Genomic DNA, 26,201 nt, shown 5'->3' with positions numbered 1-26,201 from the left:
CTATTCCTAAGGTCATTACTTGATTTGTGGGGTGAAGGATGGGAGCATCCTCAGCATTTTCACTCCAATTTTTCAGCTTTTGCATAAATTTTTATTTGATGAGAGGATATTATCACTGAAAAATTGTTTTTAAATGATACAGATTTATAAAGTAGAATTTAAAAATGTAATATTTAAAGAGTTCTAAAAATTTGAAAGATACTTGCTATTTGAGTTATTGAAAGATAATACCATTTTATAACAAATACTAATTTGAAAGTTACTCATTAACCAAAATCAAACATATGCAAGCAGGAAACATTAATTAATTTTTTTACTTTTAAGGGAACAGATGCTGCTTGTGTTGCTCAGAGTCACGGAGTCTGTGCTGAAGATGCCATCACAAGCTTTTCTGCAGTTCCAGGGGAAAAAAAATATGACCTTGGCAGGTCGACTTGCAGGACCACTTTTCCAGGCAATAAAAATAAATAAATAAATAAACAAAAAATAGATCATTGACTAGACGGATAGATATGTATTTTTAAAAGATTTATTGAGCCCTGTATTTGTTACCTGAGGAAAAAAACTTTAAATCAAAGATCATTTTATATTAAAGTATCTCTTGTAGAGCTAAATTAAAAATTGCTTTTTTAAATCAGCTGTTTGCCATATGTACAAATACACAACCTATTATAAAAGTGGAGGAAATATCAGGTCTGAGAAAAAAGTGTTAACACAGGCTATTTCTTTTATCTTTTGTGTAGCTACTTGTATAATTGCAAAAAGCTGCCAGAGGGCTTCATGAGTAGTAGCCTGATTGTTTGCTTTATGAGTTTCCAAGTCTCTGGTACTGTTGGAGAGCCAAAACTTTCTTTAATGTTGTTCCACAGTCTTTTATGTTGCATGGTAATGAAAAGTAGTAAATGATCAAGATTTTTACTTATGCTGTTCCATAAGACTTTATTCTCTTCACTTCTTTATATTTGACATATCAGTAGTAATTTGATTATATAGGAATTTATGCATCATGTTTTCCAACCTGTAGATAAAATACTGACTTTAAATGTATTATGAATTCTTCAGAAAATAGAAAGCAACATATTTTCTTAATATGACACATTAAATACAAATACATGGATAAAAATAATTCTTAGTGTCAAAATCTGAGATCTAATTCTTGACCATAAGTATAACCATTCAAATGAATTTATTTTCAAATATACTAGTTTACCTGAAATTCTAGGCTGCTCATGAATAATCCTTTGAAACCAGCTCTAATTATTATCTTAACTTCATTAGCTTTTTCTCTCTCTCTCTGTCTCTGTCTCTCTGTCTCTCTTTCTCTCCTTCTCTCTCTCCCCTTTTTTTAAAATTTCCCCATTGTTAGAACTAACCCAATGGTGGAAGCTATAGGAAGACAAAATTTTACCTTGCTATGTGGAATAACTTTTTTGTAGTCTAAACATTTAAAGATAGAATGGAGATGGTCACTAGTTATTAATATTCTATACTGTAAACTCTGCTCATTTTCATCTTTACACTTAATGTGTAATTTATGTGATTTCTTAATAAAATTTTTAGAGTTCAGCTTTTGAAAAACTATTTTGTGACTTATTTCTTCAATAGCAGGATATATCTTCAGTCTCAGGTACTGGGTAATCACTAATATTTATCCTTTTACGAATAAATTTTTTATTCTGAGATTGGATTTATTTCAGAAAACCATTAATTCCTCTGGTTTCTTTACAATGAATTTTAATTTTATTCTTCAGTTTACATATAATTTTTCAAAAACACATTTTACTAAGTACATCTCTAATATGTATTTTTAATATGTTCAAGTTATATAGTTAGTTATTTCTATCTTTAATTGGAGAATGTAGGGTTTCTTTTAGTTCAGTAACCATTAACTAAGTAATTTCAACGGTTAATAGTGTGAGAAGACTTTATATCTTTATAAAAAGCATTTATTTAATATTAATGTAAAAGAGTATGAAGGATAGTTACAACTTTAAGGAGATTTCTTTTCAGTTTTGGTACCTTGTCTTAATTGGTAGAATGTTGAGACTTGGCAATTGTTGAACTGAAACTTTATAGTAGATACTAATGATTGCATGAATTACTATGTACCAAGAAAAGGTCATGGATATTATTCTGCTTGTTTTTTGGTAATTTTTAAATAATTGAATATCTGATTTTAAATATATTTCATTGTTGTTTCTGATTATTTGTCCTTGTAGACTCTTATAGTTGCCTGGATCAAAGCAAATCTAAATGTGTACATTTCCCGAGAACTTTGGGATGACCTACTCTCAGTCTTGTCATCATTGACCTATTGGGAAGAGTTAGCCACTGAGTGGTCACTGACTATGGAGACACTAACTAAAGTTTTAGCTAGAAATTTATATAGTTTGGATCTCAGTGATTTACCTTTGGATAAGCTGAGTGAACAGAAGCAAAAGAAGCACAAAGGGAAAGGTAAGAGTTTTTCATAGAGATGCTCCATATAAATTTGTTTAAATAATTTGACCTTGGAAGATCAAGCCAGGGAGAGGGCTGAGGTTAAAAGTCATGTTTTCTCTTCATTATTCCCTCCTTCATTTACTCTGAAGGTTTAAGAACCTTAAGATCAATAGTAATTTTGATGTGAGACAAAGTATTCTGTACATATCTAGCTATAGCTATAGTTAAATGATTCAGAACCTTAAATATTTTATTTTTAATAATTAGCCAAAATGGAAACTTATAAAGCACTCTTTCTTTTATCATACATAATTTTTTGTTAGAACTTAGATGATTTTATATGTTACTTTATTTAAATATAATTATTTGAAAGTTCTTTTGAAAACATTTTCTTAGTTTTAACCAAAAGCAAGCATACTCTAGATGGGGACTATGTAACTGTCTAATGTTAAAAACGGACAGAAGGACAGCAACAGTGATTACATCACTAATACATGTTTTATGATCCTTGGTCTGTTAGTACTTTCCACTCTTAATAGTTGCTACCTAGAGATTATATCTGAGTCACATTTCACACTTAACACTGGTCCAGTATGGTAAGTATACAACCAACCCACTTTTTCCTGAACGATTTCCCAAGTAGCTATTATTAGCAGGTAGAGATTAGTAACTTCCACCTTAGGATGGCTTTTGGTTAGCTCATTTCCTGTTCTTTTTGCTTGCCCAAATGTTTCATTTCTGTTACGAATCAAGTGGGTGGCAGAGGATTTATAATAGTTTATTGTCAATGGTGTATTCTAAAAACACTGTATCCGTTTTGGAATATGATTTTTACATAAAATGAAGTTCAATAAAGCCTTCCAGTACATAAGCATTTGATCTTGTTACTTTATAATACATTATGAATAAATCCAGGAATCTGAGGTAAGGTAGCACACATAATTTGAAAAGATTGTTGATCATATATATTAAGATTGCAAATCTACATTTCTAGGAGTTGGACATGAATTTCAGAAAGTTTCAGTTGACAAGTCATTTTCTAGAGGATGGAGTCGTGATCAGCCTGGCCAAGCCCCAATGAGACAGAGAAGTGCAACAACCACTGGTTCCCCAGGAACTGAAAAGGCAAGGAGTATAGTACGGCAAAAAACTGTTGGTATGTACTCTTTAAAATCATGAGAATTGTATAGGGCAATCCATTTTTAGTCCTTAGTAACAATGTATCTAAATGCAGTTTTCTTATCAGTTCATTTTTATTGTTAAATAAAACACTTTTATAGCAAAACCTTTTTTCCCCCCAGTAGTACTTAGAGTCCAATGACATGCTATGTTATTCCTTTATGGTATTAAGATTTATCTTACATTATTGTTTTTATGCAGTTTATTTTACTGTAGATATCAATAATTCTAAACTGTTATTTTACAGAGTTGAAGTTGAACTGATTCACTTTCCAGAACTCATGAATTAACTGGTATAGTTTCTACTAAGTGAATATACTCACAAACACGGAAAATTTTCAGTGCTACAATTATGTATTTAGATTGGCTTCACAGAATTCCAGCAAAAAATACATGCTCTCTACTTATAGAGAGCTGAATCCAAGGTGGAGTCTGTTGCTAGGTTCCTTGCTGCTTTTAACAGACATGGAAGAAATTTCTGTAATCTTGGGAATAGCAACAAAGAAACAGTGATGGGAAGAATTTCCGGATATAAGATCACTCAGCATACTGTGGACTTAGCTGTCATTTTGTTCCTTTTCCCTCTCAGAGATTTTAACTTGGTTTGAATTGTAATAGAAAGAGTGCTATATAATGAAAAGCAAAAGGGTTTTGCCCTAATCTCTTTCTTCACTCTCTTTCATTACTAAATAGCTAGGTAGCCTTGGACAATTTACTGAACTTTCTAGACTTTATTTACCTTGTCTGTGTAGTGCCTAAAACAAAATTGCTTGAAATTACTTCAGGCTTTACAATCTATGATTCTATGGAAGGAGAATTTTCTGTAGGAATGTATCTATAATGGTAATCAATGAAAAACATGATTAATTTAAAAGAAATTTAAAACCATTGTTGTAAGGATATACCACCTATAAAATGATGGGTTCTAAAGTGTTAAGAATTACATTCTAAATGAAGAAACAAAACTAGAACGAGAATAGATTTAAATTAAAAGATTTAAAAGACTTAAAAATCATGGTCTTTTAAATCTTACTTGCATCTCTTTAAAGTTCTTTATATTTTTTTGAAGTAATTTATGCTTAGTATGGAAAGTAAAAGTTTAAATGTAAAGACTCTTTAGCTGTCTAATAAGTAATTGTTAACATATTGGTATATTTCTAATTTTTAAAAAGCACATAAAGAGTAAAATATTCATCTTTAAATCATATCTGACTCTAATATCTGTGTTAAAACAATTTTGTCTGGGTTGTTCATTGAACAAACCTATCAAATAAAAAGTTAAAGCATTAAAATTTTTATTTAAAAAGATACCTGCTAAAGGTAGAGAATATTAAAAGAAGCAGCAAATTACACTAGGATATTCTTTGAACATATGAATATATATTTTCTTAAATTTTTAAAATTAATATTTTGTGTTCTTAATGAACTTAGTTAAAACGTCAAACTGTGATAAAGTATATACATTCTAGTAAGTCTTTCCCTCATCGCTACTCCTGACCCTCCCAGTTCACCTCATTAGAGACAACCACTATTCTCACTTCTTAAGCATGCTTCTAAAGATACTTTATACATATAGCCTGTGTATATAGCATAAAATACACACTGTTGTGAACCATGGCATTTTAGACATTCAAATGAAAAATATTTTTAAATACTCATTACGGAAGCACTATTCTGAGCTTTGAGGCTATAGGTAGGAACAAAGCCAGTAAATTACACTGAAGCTGACAATTGTAGTGTTGGGGGAGACATATAATAAATAGATAAACCAGTAAACTTGTCAGGAAGTAGTAAGTGCTATGAAGTAAAGTAAAGTAGGATAAGGGACAAGAGAGTATAGGATGTGGAAATGGGACTGTTTTAGACAGAGAAGTCAGTGAAGCCTATCTAATCATATGATTTAAGACCAGAGACCGGAATAAAGTGAGAGCAGATACCTAGAGGAAAGAGTATTCAAGCAGAAGGAAAAGTATAAAAGCCCTGGAACAGGAGTGTGCTTGGGTATTTGAGGAAGAAAGAATAGGGGGCCATAGTGGCTGGAGTGTGGGGTAAGAAAGGAAAAGGAGAGTGCTAGGAGATGAAGTCAAGCTATAATGATATATTTTAAAGATTATTGCATATCAGCAACTGCTGAATTTCTTACATCAGATTTCATTAAATGAAAGTACCATAATTTAACCCGTATCCTGAAGATGGACATTGAGTTCATTTCCAATTTTGTGCTATCAAAAATGGTACATAATACAGGTATGTTTAGTTATATACTTTGTACATATCAGCAGATACATCTGTAGGTTTGATCTGTAGGATTTTAAATTACCCTTAAAACAATGAAATACCACCACATGCCTATCAGAACGGCTAAAACCCAAAACACTGACAACACCAAGTGCTGATAAGGTTGTGGAGCAACAGTAACTCTCAGTGCTGGTGGGAATGCAAAATGGCTCAGTCACTTTAGAAGACAGTTTGGTAGTTTTTTAAAAAACTAAACATATTCTTACCATAGGCTCCAACCATCCTTGATAATTATCCAGATAACATGAAGACATATGTGCACACAAATATTTGTAGCAACTTTATTCATAATTGCCCAAACTTGGAAGCACCAAGATGTTCTTTAGTAGTTGACTAGATTAACTGTGGTGCATCCACACACACAATATTATTTAGTGATATGAAGAAATGAGGTATTAGACCATGAAAAAATATGGAGGAGCCCCAAATGCATATGGCTAAGTGAAAGAAGCCAATCTGAAATGGCTACAAAGATTTCAACTATATGACATTCTGAAAGAGGAAAAGCTAAGGAGACTGTAAAAAGGTCACTGGTTAAGGAGGAGAGGGTAGCAGGGCAAGGAGGAGGGATGAATAGTTGGGAAGCATAGAGGCTTTTTAGAGCAGTGAAGTATGATACTGAATGGTGCATACATGTCGTTATACATTTGTTCAAAACTCATAGAATGCACAACACAAAAAGTGATCCCTAGTATAAGCTATCAGTACTGACTCATCAGTTGTAGCAAATGTACCATGCTGATTAATGCAAGATGTTAATATTTAGGGAAACTGGTGTTTGGGGGAGGGTGGAGAGAAAGTATATTAGAGCTCTTTGTACTTGCCACTCAATTTTTCTGTAAACCTAACAGTGCTTAAAAAAAAATTAAAGTGTATTAATTTAAAAAATATATGACAGAGGGATCTCAGAGGGAAGGTAGGAATGGGGAGAGATTAATCAAAGAAATTACATGTTTATAAGCATAGCCCATGGACACAGATGGTATTGGTATTGGTATTGGTATTGGTATTGGTATTGGTATTGGTATTGGTATTGGTATTGGTATTGGTAAGAACTGGAAGTGGGGTGGAGGGGATCAGTGGGGGAAAACAGGGAGAGAAAATAAAATAAGACATTAAAAAAATATATATATGATATATATATCATATATATATATATATGATAGTCATTAGGAACAGAAAGTGATTTAGATATTTGAAATAATCACAGATTTACCTTCGAAATTTTTATTTTTTAAAGTATTCTCTATTTCTTAATTTTATTACTTGAATTGGGAGAAATAAATCACATTGAGAGTATTTCTGACTAATTTGCATTTCTCTTTTATGCAATAGTCCTTCAAATAACAAACCTAATTCCTCTCATTAAAAGTATTGTATTTTTGCCCTGACCGGTGTGGTCCTGTGCACCAAAAGGTTGCCGGTTCAATTCCCTGTAAGGGCACAACATGCCCAGGTTGTGGGCTCAATTCCCAATATGGGGCATGCAGAAGGCAGCTGATAGATGTCTCACTCACATCCATGTTTCTCTCTCCCTCTCCTTCCTCTCTCTCTGAAAATCAATAAATTTTTTTTAAAAAGTACTGTATTTTTTCCCATTACTGAATTACCTGATAGAATGATAAAATATATAACTTTTAAAGATTAATTTAACTTTAAACAGCTTTGTTTATATTAGTAGTCTAACCTAAGCATTTGATGTGTTTATAATTTATGAGGGCACTAGTATAGTCTGGTGAAATTTGCAAAATAGTAATTTTGTTCTATCCAAAGACTGACTTTGGTTGCTTTCTAGAGTTTTCAGATTGGAATTCTGCTAAGAGAATTTATTTTTCACTTAAAGGCAACTTGTCTTCATTTGAAAAAATATTAAACATTCCATAATCCTTTAACCCTCAGATTTTTCAGGATGACCTTAGTAAGAAATTTTCTGTTTTTAATATTGAGTTTAAAATGTCATTAAATTTCTTTGGACAGAATATTTAAGATTTTGCATGCCAACAAATATTAACCTTGCTAACCAGCTATTTCAAGCCAGAATTCACCCATACATACAGCCAGCTACTTTGGTCAGCAAGGTGTTTAAAATTACTTAAGTTAATGTAAGTGCAGACACGACTTACATCGTGACTGGTCAGCAAGGTATTAATGGAGATACAATGAGTTTAGGACTTAATATAGAATATATTCATGAGAAGCAGTGTCATATGTTTGCAATTATGATTTAGAACCTGGTATTCAACATTTGGAACAAATATATCACTGCTTCTGTTTTCAGATTTTCCTCTTAGTTTATGTTTATTATAGATTTGGGCCTAAATTTGAGGATTTATAGGTGTATTTCTGCCATTGAACACACAGGTATACATATTGTGAACTTAATTAAAAATTAGGGAGAGATATGTGTTACATTTTGGAAGTGAGAAAAGGCCAGAGTTGCCTTCCTCCTGTTTATTTTGAATGTTTGTGTGCTTTCAATGATCCACCACATTGCTATCCATGAGTTTCTTATGCTGCATGGGAACTCTGGAGTGAAGGTTAGTTACAGTTTTTGATATCGTGTGGTCCAAAATGAATTTTTCTTTTTTATTTGCTTTTGTTTTTTTAAAGGGGTGAAGTGAAGATAAGAATCCTTCAAATATTGGCATGCTTATAGGTTTGAAATTTTGTTTTTACTTTTTGATATTTTCGATACTGCCCTTTCGTCTGTATATAAAAGTATACCACAGATTTAAGAAGATCGCTGATGCATGTGGTTTAGAAGTGTTAATGGCTTAACAGAGATTCTCTGACCTAAGCTTTAGATTACTACGTCTCAAAAATTCCAGTAGTTAATTTATTCTAATTTTCTGTAGTGGGGTTGCACAGCTGTGAGGCACCTCACAGATTTCCAGGTATGCATAAAGACCTGTATGTAGTATAGTAACAATGGTCAGTGAAGAATTTATTCCAGATCATAACACCGACTTACACCACTGCAATTATGGAAGAAATTCCAAGGGAAATGCCCATTCTCTTCAAGTTGGTGGTGAAAAAGAAGTAACAGAAGGCATTATCTAACCCAAGGGGGAAAATACAAGAAAACTTTTATGTACTTGAAAATTTGATTCAATTTAGTTTTAAAAGAATGATCTCTAAAAATCACATCTGATTATAACTGTAGGTGTTATGTGTTAGTAAGCAGCACTTCAAGTTTTACCTTATGTGTGGCTTTGCTGTAACAAGTTTTACTGAGTGATTATCTTGAAAGCACCAGAACTTTTATTTCAGATTGGATTATAAAGTTGTTGGTCGCTTTCACAAAAATAAGCTGACAGGAAAATATGAGTAGAGCCAGATTCTAACATTTTGTATATGTGTTCCATTTTAAATACACATTTCTAATATGTTACCTGACAGGCCATATACTGAAGACAGATCATTGCCATTGTCTTAATATATTCCTACCTTCCATGTTTTGCTGCACATAAATTTATCTAAAAAGTGCTCTTAAGGAATCCTTTATTTTGCCAACATAAATAAAAATTTTGAAAAATCTGTAATTATCCTTTTCCAATTATAAACTCTGACATACCTTTCGTTTTTGGTTAATACTTTTTCTGGTTTTCTCCTCTGTATGTTCACAACTGAAACTTTTGTTTTTGAAATGATTATGTTGGGCTGCTGAAATACAGATGTTCATTCAGTAAAGATTTATTAAGCTCACATATGTCTGGCTATAGGGATATAAATATAAGAAGATATTGTATTTGCATTTGAAAAGTTGGGAGACTAACACAGAAAACATACAGTCCACTAAAAATAGATTGTAAGCTTTGTAAAAGCAGGAATTCTTGTTTGTTTTGTTCATTGCTGTATTGCTAATAAGTTAATTATGTGGGAGTGTGAGAAAAGATTCACAGATGAGATGCTATTTTGAGTATGAAGGGGGTGTCTCAGGGAGGAAAGAAGACTACATATATTATGAACTCACAAAGCCATGCTGTTGTGAAAGAGGATGACATTTTGTGGGAACGGTGTAAAAATCTGTGTGGCAGCAGGAGGGAGAACAGTTGGAGATGAAGTTTCAGTGGTTATTGCAGCCGTATCACAAAGGCTGTGTGACAAGCTAAGGAATTTAGGTATCAGAACCAAGTGTTTCTTATAATAAGTAAAACCCAAGATTTTAAATTGATGTTAACATTTAAATTCTTTTTGCCAATGTCACTATTACACTGTATATTATGCAATATTGTTTCTTTTAAGTCCTCAATACACACTTAGATTAGGAGTTACATTTATTCAAAAATTCCTAAATTAATAATTAAGTTAAAAATGGGAAGTATATATTTGATTATTAATTTAGTTTTAAATGTATTAAAATTTGTCTTTAGTTTTGTGAACCTGTGACTCTCCTTTTAAGACATTACCAGATACAGCTACAAATGCAATTTTTAAAAAGTAATCCAGTTTTTAAGTATTCACCTTTAAAAATTTAATCTTTCTAAGTTTTTATATACTATGCTTAAGGTTTTGAATAAACACAAATTTGTTGCTTTTTCTCAGTAAGTTGATTCTTTATGCTGATTACAAATTCTGTTTTCTGTAAACGTTTCTATTTAAATTTTTAAAATTGTATTAACTTTAATATAAATAAGAGATACTAATTTGATTAAGTATTCTTCTACTGGGAACAAATACTGACCATAAGATTCAATCTTTTAGATTATGAGTTACATAAAATTTTCTTAAAAAGATCTGTGAGTAACCTTGACACTTTATTAGGGAAGTATATGAAAGTAGGATTTTTTTTCCTGGAATTCAGCTTTATTAAGAAGAATTGCTCAGAATTGTCTCAGATAGCTCAAAGAAATGCCCAAATATGGTACCAAAATTTTCTTTGAACTGAGAATACTGAGTTATTTTCAATGTTTCCGTTCATTGACCTTTTCAACCCTTGGTTTTGAGGACATAGGGCTTATTGAAGTATCTGCTGTTTTTTAATGCTATACCGTTGTAACTGCTAATAATAAAAAGCATCTTCCTGCTTTACACCAAAATATTTACATTTGAAATGTCATATGTGTTCTCTGATTTCTTTTCTTACAGCTTGCCAGTATTTGCCGTGCTGAAATGTTTTAATTTAAAATTTCTTTCCTTTGTATCTTTTAGTTTTCTCTGTTGCTGCTTTTTCTGTGACACAAGCCTTTCATTATAGTCACTCTTCTTTTTTCCTTTCCCACTTCTTTCTTTTCCTTTTTTTAAAGCCATGAGAAGCCGATCCATTGGTGAATGTGCTCTGCCATCGGCCTATATACGCAGTGCTAAAAGTGCTCCTGTTCTGATCCATACTTCCAAACCCTTCTTGCCTGATATTGTTCTCACTCCCCTTTCTGATGAGCTTTCAGGTAGTGCCACCTCTGCTAATTTCTGCACCACCTTTTTCACTTTTTAATCCTTCTGCTTTCAAATTTTGCTTAATCAAATAAACTCTTCAAAGTTAATTTCTTTGGGGGAGGTGTGGGAAATTGGGAAAGTGGTTGAGAAATCAACATTTTGAGTTATTTGAACTCTAATGCTATCCTTACAGTTCATTCTGGAAGTGCTAAGTTTAGTGCTGTGCCAATGTCCAATATTTTTGGTTGTAAATGGCCAATTTTTTTCTGTTTATGTTTGATTTTTTTCTTCTCAGATGATTAAAAGATGCAATAGTGTATAATTATGTCATTATAATGTTTCACAAAAGATGACTTGGAAGATTAACAGAGCCTTGACTTTTAATTTTCCATTGTTTTCATTAACACTATGGTAAATCTTGAATAATGCAGTCTCTGTCATCTTGGTAATGGACGTAAGCAAGGGGAGTTAATTTAAATCAAGGAAAGTACATAATCTAAAAGTTGTTTTATAATCTTTGTATTTATATTAGCTTATAGTAGTATGTAGAATTCTAAGAACTCACTCATTTTTAAACCAAAGAAGCCATTCCGTGAAGCTTCAATTTCTAAGGAGCCTCAAAACCTGCTCAGCTTTTCAGTTCCAGCTTCTTGATCCCCAGTTACTGGTATGGTTTCTTTAATAAAGTTTAATTAACATATATTAAAATGTGTAGGTCCTGGGTTCAATTTAGTGAGTTTCGAGAATTACTATTACACATCGCCACAAAATATAGAAAGTTTCCATTACCCCTAAAATTCCCTAGTGACACTTTAAATCAGTACTCCTCCCACATACACACACATACACACACACACAGCCACTTTTTAATTTTTATCACTATAGATTAGTTTTTCTTTTCAAAAAAATTTTTGAATGAATAAAATCATACAGTATCTTTTAGAAAAAAGCAAGCCTGTGTTGAATGTGGTTACTATGCAGAATGTACTAGTTCAGAGAAAGTTACTTGTACATTCTTGGGTACTTTCCTCTCTCTCTTTTTAGGGTACATTGCCACTTACGGTGAGGTTGCTGATTTTTTCCTTTTTTTTAAACAGCCTATCTGCCTTTCAGTTCGTAATGGACTGTAGGCTTATGTAAGGGAATGATATTTCAGATGAAGTCCCACCATCTCCAGTACTATTAAGATCAGAGATTTCTCTCAAACCAAGATTTAAATACATGCAGATACACAGATATTCTCATGTTTGGTATTCTTTAGAAATACTGTAAGTGAAAAAACTTAGTATTGGCTTTAAAAATTGTTTTTGTATTCGCTTGTTTTAAAATGAGAAAATAAAATATTCAATTATTCAGTTAGCAGATGTGATACATTTGTGTTTTCTAGATGAGGATATCTTGATTGGGAAAGTTACTTCAGCATATTCTTTATGATATTTTTGAGAGGTGTTCAATATTATTTTTGAACCCAGAATATAAACAATTAGAAATAATGAATTACTGATGAATTTTATGATAAAATTAATAGTTGATTGTGTAGTTTTATTGATGACAATAATAAAATAGAAAATTTGACCTTAGATTTAAATCTGGATGCTCAGTAAGTATTTGATGATTAATGGATATATTTTACACCAGTAAAATTAGGTTACCTGAATAATTTAAGCTATTAGTACACAAAATAGTAAGATTGGGAATATATAAGTGGAATAATTTGAATTTTAATAATATGGAACAAACCACACTTTTGTTACATTTGATGCTTACCTCCAAATAAAGAATTAGTTTATTTTGTCTCTTTAGTGCTCCGTGGAAGCACTATTCCTTCCTATATAAGTAGCACTGAATTTGGTTGCTTATATAGAATTATAATTTAGTTATCTAAACTGGCAAATAAAACAGTGTCCCTGTTCTTATAACTAAATTAGATACAGATAAAAGAAACTCCTAATTTGTAAACTTCTTTTAGATATATTTTTTGCTTCAAGCTTTGTTTAAATATACTTAAAGCACTTAATGCAAACCACTTTGAGGTTTGACCATTAATTCTTAAATGTTTACTTGGATTAAATATTCTATCTTCAAACTGTCAGGAAGATTTATTTTTCTTGGAGTCTTAAGGGCTTTACAAAATTTATTGCTTTAAACTGAAGTACTATTTTGTCAAATAGTCAAATGCATGTTAAGTACTAAAATAGTATTAAAATGCTCAAATAAAGATGAGGTTGTTCCTTTGAAAATATTCTAAAGTTGTTCCTTAACCAGGATAAATTCCTGTTTCAGCATTCTTGCTTTGCTGTCAATACATAATTCAGAAAGATTACCTTTTTATAATTTGATAGGGGAGGTGTTTTTAGGAAGAATGTTTGAAAGGAACTTTTGAAATGGCGGCTTTATTTGTGTTATTTTCATTTCCTCATTTGTGATAAAATGCCTTCTTTGATAGACTTAAAGATTTAGATAATAGTGAGACACCAGTCACTAAATCAAAACAAAATTTGTATCTGATTATGAAAATAATATTAATTTTAGGAAATATGGATTATATGGGAAAGTATAGGAAAAAATACACATAATCCTCCAAACCAACATTTCCTTATTGATAACTTGAATAACAATTGCCTCCAGTGTTTTGTGTGTGTGTGTATAAAGTATATAAAAGCATAGTTAGACTTTATGTTGAGTAAAAATCATTTTTTTCTTAGGACTTCAAAGAGGCAAGAAACAAAAAGTAGCAGCAAAAACTCTCCTGAGAACTTACTTGTGGATGAATTCAGCATTTTTGAAGCTGATGTATAAATTGAAGACCTTTTCTAGGAGATGTTAATAGGTGTATAAAGGGTTAAAGATTTATAGTGTACATCAATATATTAAAGTCCCCCAGAAGTCCTGTTAAAAAAATTGTTTAATTCAATATTTCTCAAACTTATTTAATCATGGAGAACTTTCCCAGGTACACATATTGACATCCTATAACACCAAGGTCTCAGAGGGAACAAATTTGGAAGACATCAAACTAATCTCGTAATTTTAAATATTAGCCTTGTGAAAATTGGTCAGGATTATTCTAACATAAGCTTATACAGTAGAAACCTGAATTACTTGATTTTTTTATTGTCCCTGTAGTTCTTGGAGGCAAATTGAAGCCTAGAGTTTGCTTCATCAGGTGTTAGGTTTATTGGGGGGAAGAACGGGGAGTTTTATGAACAGATTTTTTTAAATGCTAAATTTAAAGGAAATCAGAGTCTTAGATCTTCAAACTATAAATTTGCTTGTGTTTTCTTCCAAGGTTTGAATAAATTTTACTTTAGAATAGTTTAATGTACAGAGAAAATACGGAAAATGAACTACATAAAAAATATTTTTCACAGTCTTATATTTCTGTTTCATTTGAGCAGGATTAATTGAACTCATAATAAAATAAATCCTGGGTTCATCATCTAAGATAAGGAGTTAAGATGTTTATAATGATTTCACACACACAAAAAAACACTATGAAACTACCCATAGGTAATGACTCTGGCTTTTGGCTAGATGCAGAATTTTTCAGAACGTATTTACCTGATACTCTCGGATTCTTTTGTGGGTAAAAGGAAACTCCTTTTAATTCCCTGCTTTTTTAACATATTAAAATTTAAAAAAATGGGCCACCAGTTTTCAAAATACCCCTATTTTTGTCCAGCCTTTTTCCTTCCTCTTTTGTTTTTTTTCGCCAAGGATTCTTGGTTAGATGACCATTCTCCCTACATTGTGAGTGTGATGCTATGTGTTTGTTACGGCCTTTTACAGACTGAACTAATTGAACAGCTGATTATCCTTGAGGTTTTCTTAAGCTCTGGGGACTAGTTCAGGGACATTGGTGCTATGTCAGTTCTTAACATCAAACTCACCTGATGTTGAAAAGCATTTTTTTCCAGGCACCTGCCTGAGGTTTTGATACTATATCTGGGGGTTGCACAAGCACCTGACATTATTTTTTAAAGCTCTACAAGTTATACTGGTGTTTGGGCAAGCACACTCTCCCTGTTCTTTCTCTCATACTAGATTCTACTTCTACACATTTGATAGCCCAGCCTAACAGTCTTTAATTTTGGTAATAAACAGAGAGAAGCCAGAAATCTCACTAATTGTTCTTATGCAAACTAGCTTTTACTTTCAAAAATAATACTCTAATAAAAGAAGGTATGTAAAAGAACATAAGCATGTTGGACAACTGACTTTGTTTATACTTTTGCAAATAGTATTCTAATCAAGTACTGTGGGTTTCTCACCCTGAAATAGTTTGCAGACCTACTTTCTTTCAATTAGTTTTCAAAACTGCTAATTTGTTTGCCATATTTGTTGCTGTTACCTCAGAGTCTAGTCTGTCCAGGCCATATTACATAGACTGCTAATGTTATTAACATGCTTCATTATTTGAATTGAGCTCTGTACAGCAAAATATCTTTCTACTTCTATTTTTTGAGTATTAGGAGAAAGAAGATGGTATCTCTCACATCCCATCTGTTCCTAAATTCTGCCTGATCAGGAAGAGAACTTTCCCTCTCATCTCTAATCAAACAAGTAGGCCGTTCTTTATACAAAGAACTTTTTTTTTTTAATATGTTTTTAATGATTTCAGAGAAGAGGGAGAGGGAGGGAGGGAGGGAGAGAGAGAGGAGGGAGGGAGGGAGAGAGAGAGGGAGAGAGAGAGAGAGAGAGAGAGGTGAGAGAGAGAGAGAGAGAGAGAGAAACATCGATGATGAGAGTCATTGATTGGCTTTCTCCGGCTCGTCCCCAGCTGGGAATTGAGCCCTCAACCCCAGCATGTGCTCTGATCAGAATCAAACCACGATCTCCTGGATCATAGGTTGATGCTCAACCGCTGAGCCACACTGACTGGGCAACTTCTTTCTTCTTCTTATCAACATGAGATAGTAATCTTTCACAGCTTTCTGCCTATAATCTGCTGGTTCAAGCATAATTCGAAGTTAGAATTTTTTTGCTGAGACAATTTGTTAATTTTTTTTTAAGTGCATCTCAGGAAAAATCTGAAGCTAACTTAACCATGGCATTATATAACATGTTTATAAACAAATTAAACAGTATAATTTTCTTACCATAAAAGATGATCAATGGTCATTTGTCTATTTCCAGAATTTTAAGAGTCAGGGAAAATTATTAGAAGGGTAAAAGATAGCTTAGTGGTTTAAATTTTAGTGGTCTAAAATTAAAATTCATTAAACTTGGTTTGTTGCTTTTTAGTCATTTCATGATTTCAGTGATGTAAGTACTGCTTTCAATTACCTACAGATTGAACACCTAGTCTTAAGAAGATGTAGTTTTTACTAGCGTCTGTTAGTAAAATTGGAAACATAGATGCTCTGCAGTTCTTGCCTACCTTGCAGGTACATTGCCATTGTTGCCCAAATAGGCAAAAATTACATAAAGGACATTGTCATTTCCCTTGGGCAGTTGCAGAAAAAAATCTTGAGCTTCAGAGTGGCATCAATTTCAATGTACTAATATAAATGATTTTATGAATTCAGGAGCTGTAAAAATATGTATTATTACTGATACCTATTATCATCACCTGGTAATAGAATTTAACTTTGGTAAAAGGGATTTTGGCACTTGATTCTGTACCTTGTTTTAGAAATTATTAAAATTTTCTAGTGGTATATAAGTATTATAACTTAAGTTTTTTATTCCTGAGGAATTAATTTGATATTTTACTAATTAGAGACGACTAATTTTAATATAAAAGACATGGTTTCCTTCTACCATTGTTTATTGAGCTCCTGCTCTGTGACGAGCTATTTTAAGCAGTGGGGATATTATGAAAATACAAAACAAATTCTAGTGTAAGGAATGATTTTTTTACACATTAGAAGGTAATATGCTTTAATTTGCAGCTTCTTTTGAAATAGCAAAGTTTTTTTTGAAGCAGAATATTCAGAACAAACTACTTTTTAATTCAGAAAATTTTAATGTTAAACATTATTAAGGAAACCCAAGATAAAACCGACATTACCAGTACTTTGTAGACTCTATAGGAAACATTTTCTCAGTGTTCAAAAATATTTTTTAGTTTATTAACAGAATTTTTTCTTGTTTTGCTCACTCAGTGGTTACTAAAACTTTAGGTTAAACTAATTTAATTTAGAGGCTGTTATTTTTTAAGGTAAAATATAAGCAGCATAATTAAATTATTGTGAAGGCCATTTTTGTTTTAACCTGATGCCACCATTATTTTCAAACAATCCAATAACAAACTATCAGTTGTTTTCTTCTGTATAATTTACAAATGTTGTATTTCACTTAGTTTTGATTTCTAAGATTTTTATCTTTATGGAGATAACTCACTGTGCTGCTTTATAATATAATTTTTACCAACTTAAAAAATTAATGAATTATTTTGTAAATATATAAATATTATTTGAGAGATTAAGTACATGCACTAATATTTTCCTTCTAATCCCAGCTTTCCGCTTTCTGTATAACTGGAGGCAGGTCACTTAAATAGTTTTTTCATCTATAAAATGGGTATAATAACACCTACTTCACAGAATTGTTATGAGGATTAAATGAGTTAATATATGTAAAATTCTTAGAACAGTGCCTAGCATGTAGAAAAGACTATATATGGTATAGCTATTATTTGGCCTTTTTCTTCTTCATAAAGTTCATTTATTCAGTAAACCCTCGGTTATGTGGACCTCTATTTAACAGAATTCAGATTTAACGGACAAAATTTCTGGTCCGTATGTCATATGTGAAAATTCCCTGTTGACTTTAAAATGCTTTTAACCAAGATTTGCTTATAATTAAATTAACAGGTTATTGTTGTTGTTATTGTTGTTATTAGTTCACTGTTATTTTTAACAAATCTTAGCGACTAGGCCATATGTTGGAAAAAACACTAGCAATTTCACCAACATAAAGAAATATTACATATCTACAGCTATAGTCTACATATTTAAATCCAAGAGTCACCACTTGTAAACAATGTTCGTGGAGTGATTAGCACGAGATCACACCGCACTGAGCATGGTAATTGGTTCTGTTGTCAAGTGCAGGACTTTCTGCAGCAGTTTGAACACCTGCTGGCTAATGATCCCTCGTGTGCCAAGCCTCGCCCCGGCCCCGCCCCCGCCCCAGCCGTGTGCATTTGTTTACTGTCAGTGACTGGTGAATGCCCGTATTTACTAGACCTATGCAGTATAAATTTAAAATTACTGTAATACATCTAGAAAACTTTTCTGTGAAATTGAACTTTTTATACATACTTAATTTTAATTACACAAACATGTCTACATAAATAAAAACAGGTAAACTAACTAATTTGTCAATTTTTTAACACGTGCATTCAGAAAACCTACTTTGTTATATATATAACAGGCTTCTGGCTTTAACGGACACTCCCTCACTGGAATTAGCCCATTGTATCGAGGTTTTACTGTATTTCAATTAAAGGCTTATTAGGGTCAATTATGCAAGTGCTGACATTGGTTTTCTGTTTAGCAATTATTTTCTTTGATTTTATGCAATTAGTATTGTCATGTGCTCATGTAAGAACTATATTTAAAGCTTAAAACTTTCAAAAAGTTTTCTGTTTAAATTTAAATTATTTAACGTGGTATTATTGATAGAAAAATATTGATTTTTTTAAAGCCCTCTTTTAAACTTGCATAAAGGTTTTGGATATTCATATGTGGTTACAAGTTTAGGAAAAAACTTAGGCTAAAATAAATGGTTAAATTTTCTAATATTCAAGGTGAAGACTGAGTTTAGGAAGAAATTCCTAAAAACAGAACTTTGTAGTAATTTTTATTGGCTTCTTTAGAGTGAGTGAAATATCAATGAAAGAAACTGAAAATTAAAACTACTTTTGTTCTGCAGTTCATTTATTTGCTAGTCTCATAACATTAAATTTTAATAACGAGATCTTGGTTTTTAATTTGGAGCTGATAAAATAAAATTCCAACTACAAAATTCTTCAGAATTTTTATAGAAAAGTTACACAGTATTTGTCATAAACTTTGCTAAGTCTTATTAGAATATTTTGTGCAATTTGAATATAATCTCTGTCTTCTACGCAGAGGTTCTTATCAATAATGAGAGATATAACAAACCAAAGTACTTACATTCAAGATGTACAAGTATGCATTAGTTACCTGCTGCAATAATAAATAATAAGTATACATGCATAAATGTGAAGATTCTTAGATGTTTTACATTTCAGAAGAATTTCTAAGTGGAGGGCATGAAGGAGAAAGCCAACTTTCATTTTTAATTTGTATTATATTCTCAATGATAAAAGAAATTTAGCTGATATTTGACCTATGTAGGGAGTCTAAATGTCTCTCTTCAGAAATATAGTGGAACCTTGGCATGATACAAATTTCTCTTGATCTGAATTTGGTATAAAGTGGCTCCTTTTGGACCTCATACAAAGAGGATGATGTGAATGAAATAGCAAAAAGACCAGCCTCCTTTCATCCATAGCATGAATCCTGAAAATGTTTTGAATTGCAATCCCCATTTTATAAATGAGGAAACAGAGGCTAAAGTAGGAAAACTAAGCTCTACACCTGGCACCATCAGTAAATTACTTTGTGACCTTGGACAAGACCTGCCTTGCTCTGCACCTAAGCTCCTCGTTTGCACTGTGCATGTGTAGCTCTGCTACTCTGCCTTTGTGTACGAGCCTGATGAGAGCAGCACCTGACTTCCTGACTTTGTCCTTTCTCATTTTATTTTGCTGGCTTCTGAAAAAAAAGTAGTTATTTCTAGGTAATATAAAGGCCATGGTGGATTCAAAGACATTGTATTTTACTTCTAAAACTTCTAATTTGTTTATATCTATACAGTTAAATAGTATTTTTATTTTGTAATTAATTTCATAAATATTTTTGAGGATTTACCATGTATACTTAGCACTTCAGGCAGCAGAAACAGTGCAGTAACATGGAACACTGAGACTGCTTCTCAAACTGTGATTATATATTTGAGAAAATGGCTTCACTTCTTTGGGCCTTAATTTCCTCAGTAAGAGATTTAAGTAGACAATCTGTAATGTCCACTTTTATTGTAAAATCTGTGCTTTTTAAAAGATGTAAGAAAACATAGGTACAGTTTTTAAGGTTTGATGGTGGTTTAATGGAAAAGGCCAGTGAAAGGCAGAGAAGGTTTCTTCCTAGTGGATTAAATGGTGTTTGAATCAAAAAAGAAAAGGTACAATTAGTTTTTTTAAAGTGTATTGATTTTATTTGATAGAGATGAATAGATGTTAATGCTATAATAAAGTAAAACACCTCAGAGAATAGATAAATAGTGTCCTGACAAAGAGAGGTTTAGGAGGAGGGTGGAAATTTTCATTTGTAACGTGATCAAACAGATAGGCAATATTTGAAGAAAAGATGAAAGCTCTTGCCTGATAAGGAAGAAAACAGGAATTTATGAGACCTTATAAGACTTTCCAGTGGTGTATTTGTATCAGCTTTCTATGTTAAGATCTAGTTTTTCTACTTGGAACTTAAATAAGTAGGAAAAACTGAATAGCAATTTGAATTGCTTGATTTATTGGCACAGCTCTATCTTAAACTGCACTTCCAAATGTTTCATCACCTTACTGTCTCTATGCATGTTAACATTTTAAAATGTATTCTGGTAATTTTCTAATTCATTGACACTACATGCTGTATTGGCTTGTGCCCATCATTATTTAAAAACAGATTTGTATTTTTAATAGATTTTCTTTCATTGAGCTTACAAAAAAAAGTTAGAATTTTTTATTTTTAAGCATATGATTAGGGTTGAAAGTAATACTTATTTTTCATATTCATATCATTCTACTCTGTAATTTTTCTTTTTTACAGATATTGATGATACTCAAATACTTCCCCGCCCAAGTAGAGTCAGACATTTTTCACAAAGTGAAGACACTGGGAATGAAGTTTTTGGTGCTTTGAATGAGGAACAGCCATTGCCTCGAAGTAGCAGCACTTCTGACATCTTGGAACCATTCACTGTTGAACGAGCCAAAGGTGCAGTTCCTGTCATTGACAGTTCATCCCGTCATGCGCCAAGCTTGCAGAGTTCCACAGAGGCTTCTTCAATAACTAGATCCACTGAAAGCCACATCACTGATACTCATAGTAGAGAGTCTTCTCTGGAAGTTGGTGATAGCATATATGACCATCTTTGTCACTTAATAAATCCAGTAGAACTCGCAGATTCAGCTTTTGAACAAATCCAGTACATTGACCTTGAAGGAGATGACGATCTTCTTTCCTCCCTGAAAGAATATTTTAAGGAAAACCAGGAAAATCACAGTAAAAATGAGTTAGGTAAAAATGCAGCTTCTCAGGAAGTGATTGTTGCAGTAAATAGGGATGAAAGGTCATCCTTAGATAAATTAGAATACTTAGACCAAGAAAGTAAATTAGAAAATATCTCCTCTTTTGTTGGAACTCCTGAAAACATACAGTTTCAAAAAGAACAAAACTCATCTGTCTTCATGAGTAATATTGCATCTAATCAATTAGATAGTTTTATGAGAACAAAAACTTCTGAAAAATCTAAGCAACTAAACAGTGATAAACAGTCATCAGAACCTAGTTCAGGTAGCCCTTGTGATAAAGAAAAGAGGAAGTATCTGTATAGACAAGCAGCCACAGAATTAGATGCCTGTGTAGATATAACACTAGTTGAAAAGGTTATGGATATGCAAATTAATGAAAAAAAACCTGCCCCTCATGTTATGCATGCCAAGAAAACCACACTAAAAGCACCTGTTAACCGTAGAATGCCTCATGTTACAAACACTAGCAAGCTTTCTCCAACCAAAAGGAGCTTGTCTGAAACAGTAACTCATAGAGCCAAAATCATGAAAATTGCTACTAAAAAACGAAATAGTGTTCATGTTACTTTTAGACCATCTACTGAGTCAGTTCAGTTTTACAATCCTCTGGAAAGCAAAGAGGCTCCATGGAAGATGAGACTGCGGAAGCTCAGTGGCTTCAATAGTAGCAATAGCAACGCCAGCAACCCCCATGCCAGTTCAAATAGTGTTACAGAGCTAGTAAAACCTGGTGTGTACAGACCTCTCAATACAATTAGTACAACATCAGTAAGTAGTAAAACAATTAAGGAATCTACAGAGATTTCCACCGTATTACAAAAGGAAGGAATTGCAAGTAATCAGTTAGGTAGCCGTAGTACTCTTAGATCATCAAGTCATGAGGCAGGACTACCGCAGGGCTCCCTGGGTGGCGTTTATAAAACTGTTGTACATGCTCTTTCAAAGCCGAAGGCAAATGTTTCCCCACAGAGGCAGAACAGAATGCCACCAGAGGCTCCACTGAGGGATCTGTACAGTCATGTAATGGGCTATTTTGGAAGGAAAGCTGCAGGTGAGCACTAACAATGTGCAGAGCGCAAAAGGAGAAAGACAGCACCAGTTTGGCTTAATGCAACTGAAGCAAGCTATAAGCAATCAAAAAGCTTTGGGATGGTCACTGCTTTCTCTCTGTTCGGTTATGCATGCGCCTTTTCCCAGCTGTATTTTTCCCAGCATAAAATGTTTATTTAAATTACTAATTTCCCTTATAAGGCATTTAGTTAAACCTCTTTGCTGCTGAACAAGATAGGAAAGAGGAAGATACAGGAAAATTTTAATAACCTTTCAAAGGTTGTCCTATATCAAATATTTTTCTGATTGTGTACTACATGAGCCTTGAAATTAAGTTTTCTGAGGAGCTGGAATACTTTCACCCCTGCCCCCTATAGTTTATATTTAAAAGGGCACTAGCTATATCATTGAGTTCATTTATTTTTACTGCTGATTTATTTGGTTTTATCTTTTTTCTTGGTAGAAATTTACTTTGACATTATGTAACATAATGGAAATCAAGGTCCTACAATCAGCACCAACATTTTCGGTTAACTAATTGAAGAGGAAATTATATCTTAAATCTCGAAATGGATATAGTTAATTTTTATTTAAGTGATTTCCAAACAAGCTAAAGGTTTTTAGTTTTGCATTCATTTGTATAGAATGCAAATTATGTCCTTGAAACACTTATCGTTACTTTCTCTTTTCTGAGATTTTAGATGTACATAAAGGTTTCATGATGGCCAATCATGATTTAAATATGGAACCTCTATGGACAGATTACAAAAAGTAAGATTATGATAACTGTCTTATCTTGATTCAAATTTAAAATAACTTTACAGATATAGAAAATTAACTTTCAGCAGTAAGGTAGGTTTTGATTTCATTTGTTTAACATGGTTTTGTTAGCATGATTAACAATGAATGCATCTTGCATTGAGCCATTAATGCCACTTGAGGGCAGTATTTGACAGCTTAGCAAAGCCTGGCCATTAATATAAAGATAATGGTATTTCACAATGAGCTCTTGATCAGTGTACTTTCTTAACCTGAAATGCTTTGTAGTTAATTAGGAATATAAGCAGTGCTGATTGTCTTTTAATTGCAGAGGAATAAACTTTTTAACAGCATAATAGTGAAATAATTATCTTATTTTCTATAAATTAATTTTCCAAGTTTAACACTTTCTTGGTAATGTAAATCAGAATGTAGTCATTAAAACATCAAGGTAAAAAAATCAAGACAACTATTTTGGGCTTTTCTTTTTAGAAAAAAATCTTTTTGAAAATCTCTTTTATTAAAGCAATAAAATTAGATTTTGTAGTGAATAGAAATGTGTCAAAATTATAGAATTAATTTATAAATATCTAAATTTAAATGCATTTATGTCCCACTGAAAAAAATTTGCTAGATTCAAAGGATATATTTCTTGCAAATATTCTTTTGAGAAAAATGGAATTATAAGTTAAGGCTAAATAGAAGAATAGAGGTAGAAAGAAAGATAAATATACCAGTTTCTTTATAGGCAATATTAACCTAACTCCAACTAGTGCTTATCTATAAGCTTTCTTGCTGTTTAAGGTTATACTGAAGATTGACTAACAATTTGCTTAGTTAAATAAAGTAAATATCAATTTACTAATTCTTAAAGTTAAATCTAAAGGGAGAGAAATTATTTATAAATGCATGTTTGGCAAATAATTGATATGGCATAGGTAATTTGTTTTGGGTGGTTCTTGTTCATTTCAAATTTAGAAAATGCCGTTAAGTTTTTCCTTACTATATATAGTTATTTATTTATTTTTAGTCAATAAAGAGGACATGAGCCCCAAACTGCCTCCTCTTAATAGTGATATTGGCAGCAGCAATGCTAATGTTCCTGATCTGATGGATGAATTTATAGCAGAACGACTTCGAAGTGGTAATGCCTCTGTAAGTGCTATTTTATTTTATTTATTTGGTTTTAGAGAGGAGGGTAGAGAATCTAAAAGATATAGACCTATGTGCATCTATATATAATACATATGTGGAAATTTTTATTCAAAACAGCCTTCCCTCCAAATTTAACCCTTTTTAGTTACAGATAACTTTGAAATAGATTTTAAAGTTATCTTTATTTTGAGTATTAGAATTATGGCAAAATGAAAATAGAAACAATTTTATCCCTAATAATACTTAATTGTTAAGGCAAGATGAATATATGTGAAATTGCCTTTTAGAATGGTCTTATTCCATTTGGGTTTCAACTTGTCCTTTTTTTAAAATTAATTAATTTATCTCCATCACCATTTATTTCCCCTATATCCTTTTCTACCTTCTCAACTTATCTTTAATGAAAGTCTGCAGGTCCATTACATTTCCTTCCCTTTCTTAGTTGTTTTTTGGTGTTTTTTTCTTGAGTGGGAAAAATTATAGGAATCATTATAGAATGACATCTTTATAGAATCACTGTAGTTATAGAATGACATCATTATAGAATGGCATTCTTTCCTCCCTTCACTATCAATTCTTACTGCTTCTCTGTTTTCCATTTGAATACTTTGCTCTTCATGCTCTCTTAACTTATATTTACTTTATGGATCCTTTTGAGGCTTAAGAGTCTCAGGCCCAGCACCATCTTATATTTGGGTCTTTACTTTAAGCAGACCAACGGTAGTTCAGGCTCCAGCTCCCAGCTCCATTAATTTACAGTTAATGTAAATTGCTCCATTACTGTGTTTTCCCCCTCTTACTTCAATTTTCTTGGAAATGAAAGAGTTCAGATGTTTAATTAGAACTTAAGAACTTTTTTAAAATGGTAAATGTTTCTTGAATTTTTAGACTATGACAAGAAGAGGAAGTAGCCCAGGCAGCCTTGAAATTCCCAAAGACCTCCCTGATATTCTAAACAAGCAGAACCAAATGCGCCCTATTGATGACCCAGGTGTACCTTCAGAATGGACTTCTCCTGCCAGTGCAGGCAGCAGTGATCTTATCAGCTCAGATAGTCATTCGGATTCTTTCAGTGCTTTCCAATATGATGGCCGAAAATTTGACAGCAAGTATCTTTTTCTATTTGAACATTATTGGTTTTTTGTTGATTGTTTTCTGTTCTAGACTGACTGTGAATCACATGACCATCACCTTTCTCTGTAATGTTACTTAGACGAGGGGTTTCCACATATTTTTATTTCATTTTTCAGTGAAATTCCAAAGGAAGTTTAGGGAATCACTTCAAGTTGGTGCCACTTTATTTTGCCAAACTAAAGACATTTAAGAAAACAAAATTCACTGTGTTTTCATAAAATGGAATAATATTTTAAGACCTAAAATGTAGAAAGGAAAAAAATTAGGATGGACTTGATATTAAAATAAAGGACAGGTAGTCATGGTTATGAGTTGGCACTGTTTTATATACTCATATTTGGGAACCACTGTGTAGTTATGTTCAGTACTTCAGTATGTTCAGTACAATTATGTTCAATGCTACAGTACCCAGAACTTTCCTTGAATAATTGCTTCATGTTAAAATAACATCAATGATATTATT

General features: G+C 32.2%; 1 protein-coding gene across 5 annotated transcripts in view; it reads left to right on the top strand.

Moving 5' to 3' along the window:
• The window catches only part of RALGAPA1 (Ral GTPase activating protein catalytic subunit alpha 1), a 243,060-nt gene that overhangs the window by 75,515 nt on the left and 141,344 nt on the right, over positions 1–26,201 (top strand). For 2 of the 5 annotated variants that reach the window (XM_087823510.1, XM_087823502.1), the window contains exons 14-19: positions 325–454; positions 2,220–2,457; positions 3,437–3,598; positions 21,156–22,691; positions 24,480–24,604; positions 25,493–25,709. In XM_087823510.1, coding sequence (XP_087679636.1) covers positions 325–454; positions 2,220–2,457; positions 3,437–3,598; positions 21,156–22,691; positions 24,480–24,604; positions 25,493–25,709 — 2,408 coding nt within the window. Of the gene's footprint in view, positions 1–324; positions 455–2,219; positions 2,458–3,436; positions 3,599–11,165; positions 11,307–21,155; positions 22,692–24,479; positions 24,605–25,492; positions 25,710–26,201 lie in introns of all 5 variants that reach the window. The other 3 variants (XM_087823517.1, XM_087823523.1, XM_016198437.2) reach the window with 3 other exon arrangements.

This window comes from Miniopterus natalensis, chromosome 1 (assembly GCF_054644295.1).
Source record: "Miniopterus natalensis isolate mMinNat1 chromosome 1, mMinNat1.hap1, whole genome shotgun sequence".
NCBI classification, from domain to species: domain Eukaryota; kingdom Metazoa; phylum Chordata; class Mammalia; order Chiroptera; family Miniopteridae; genus Miniopterus; species Miniopterus natalensis.
The sequence above is the reverse complement of the archived record's forward strand: the minus strand, read 5'-3'. Positions and strand labels throughout refer to the sequence as shown.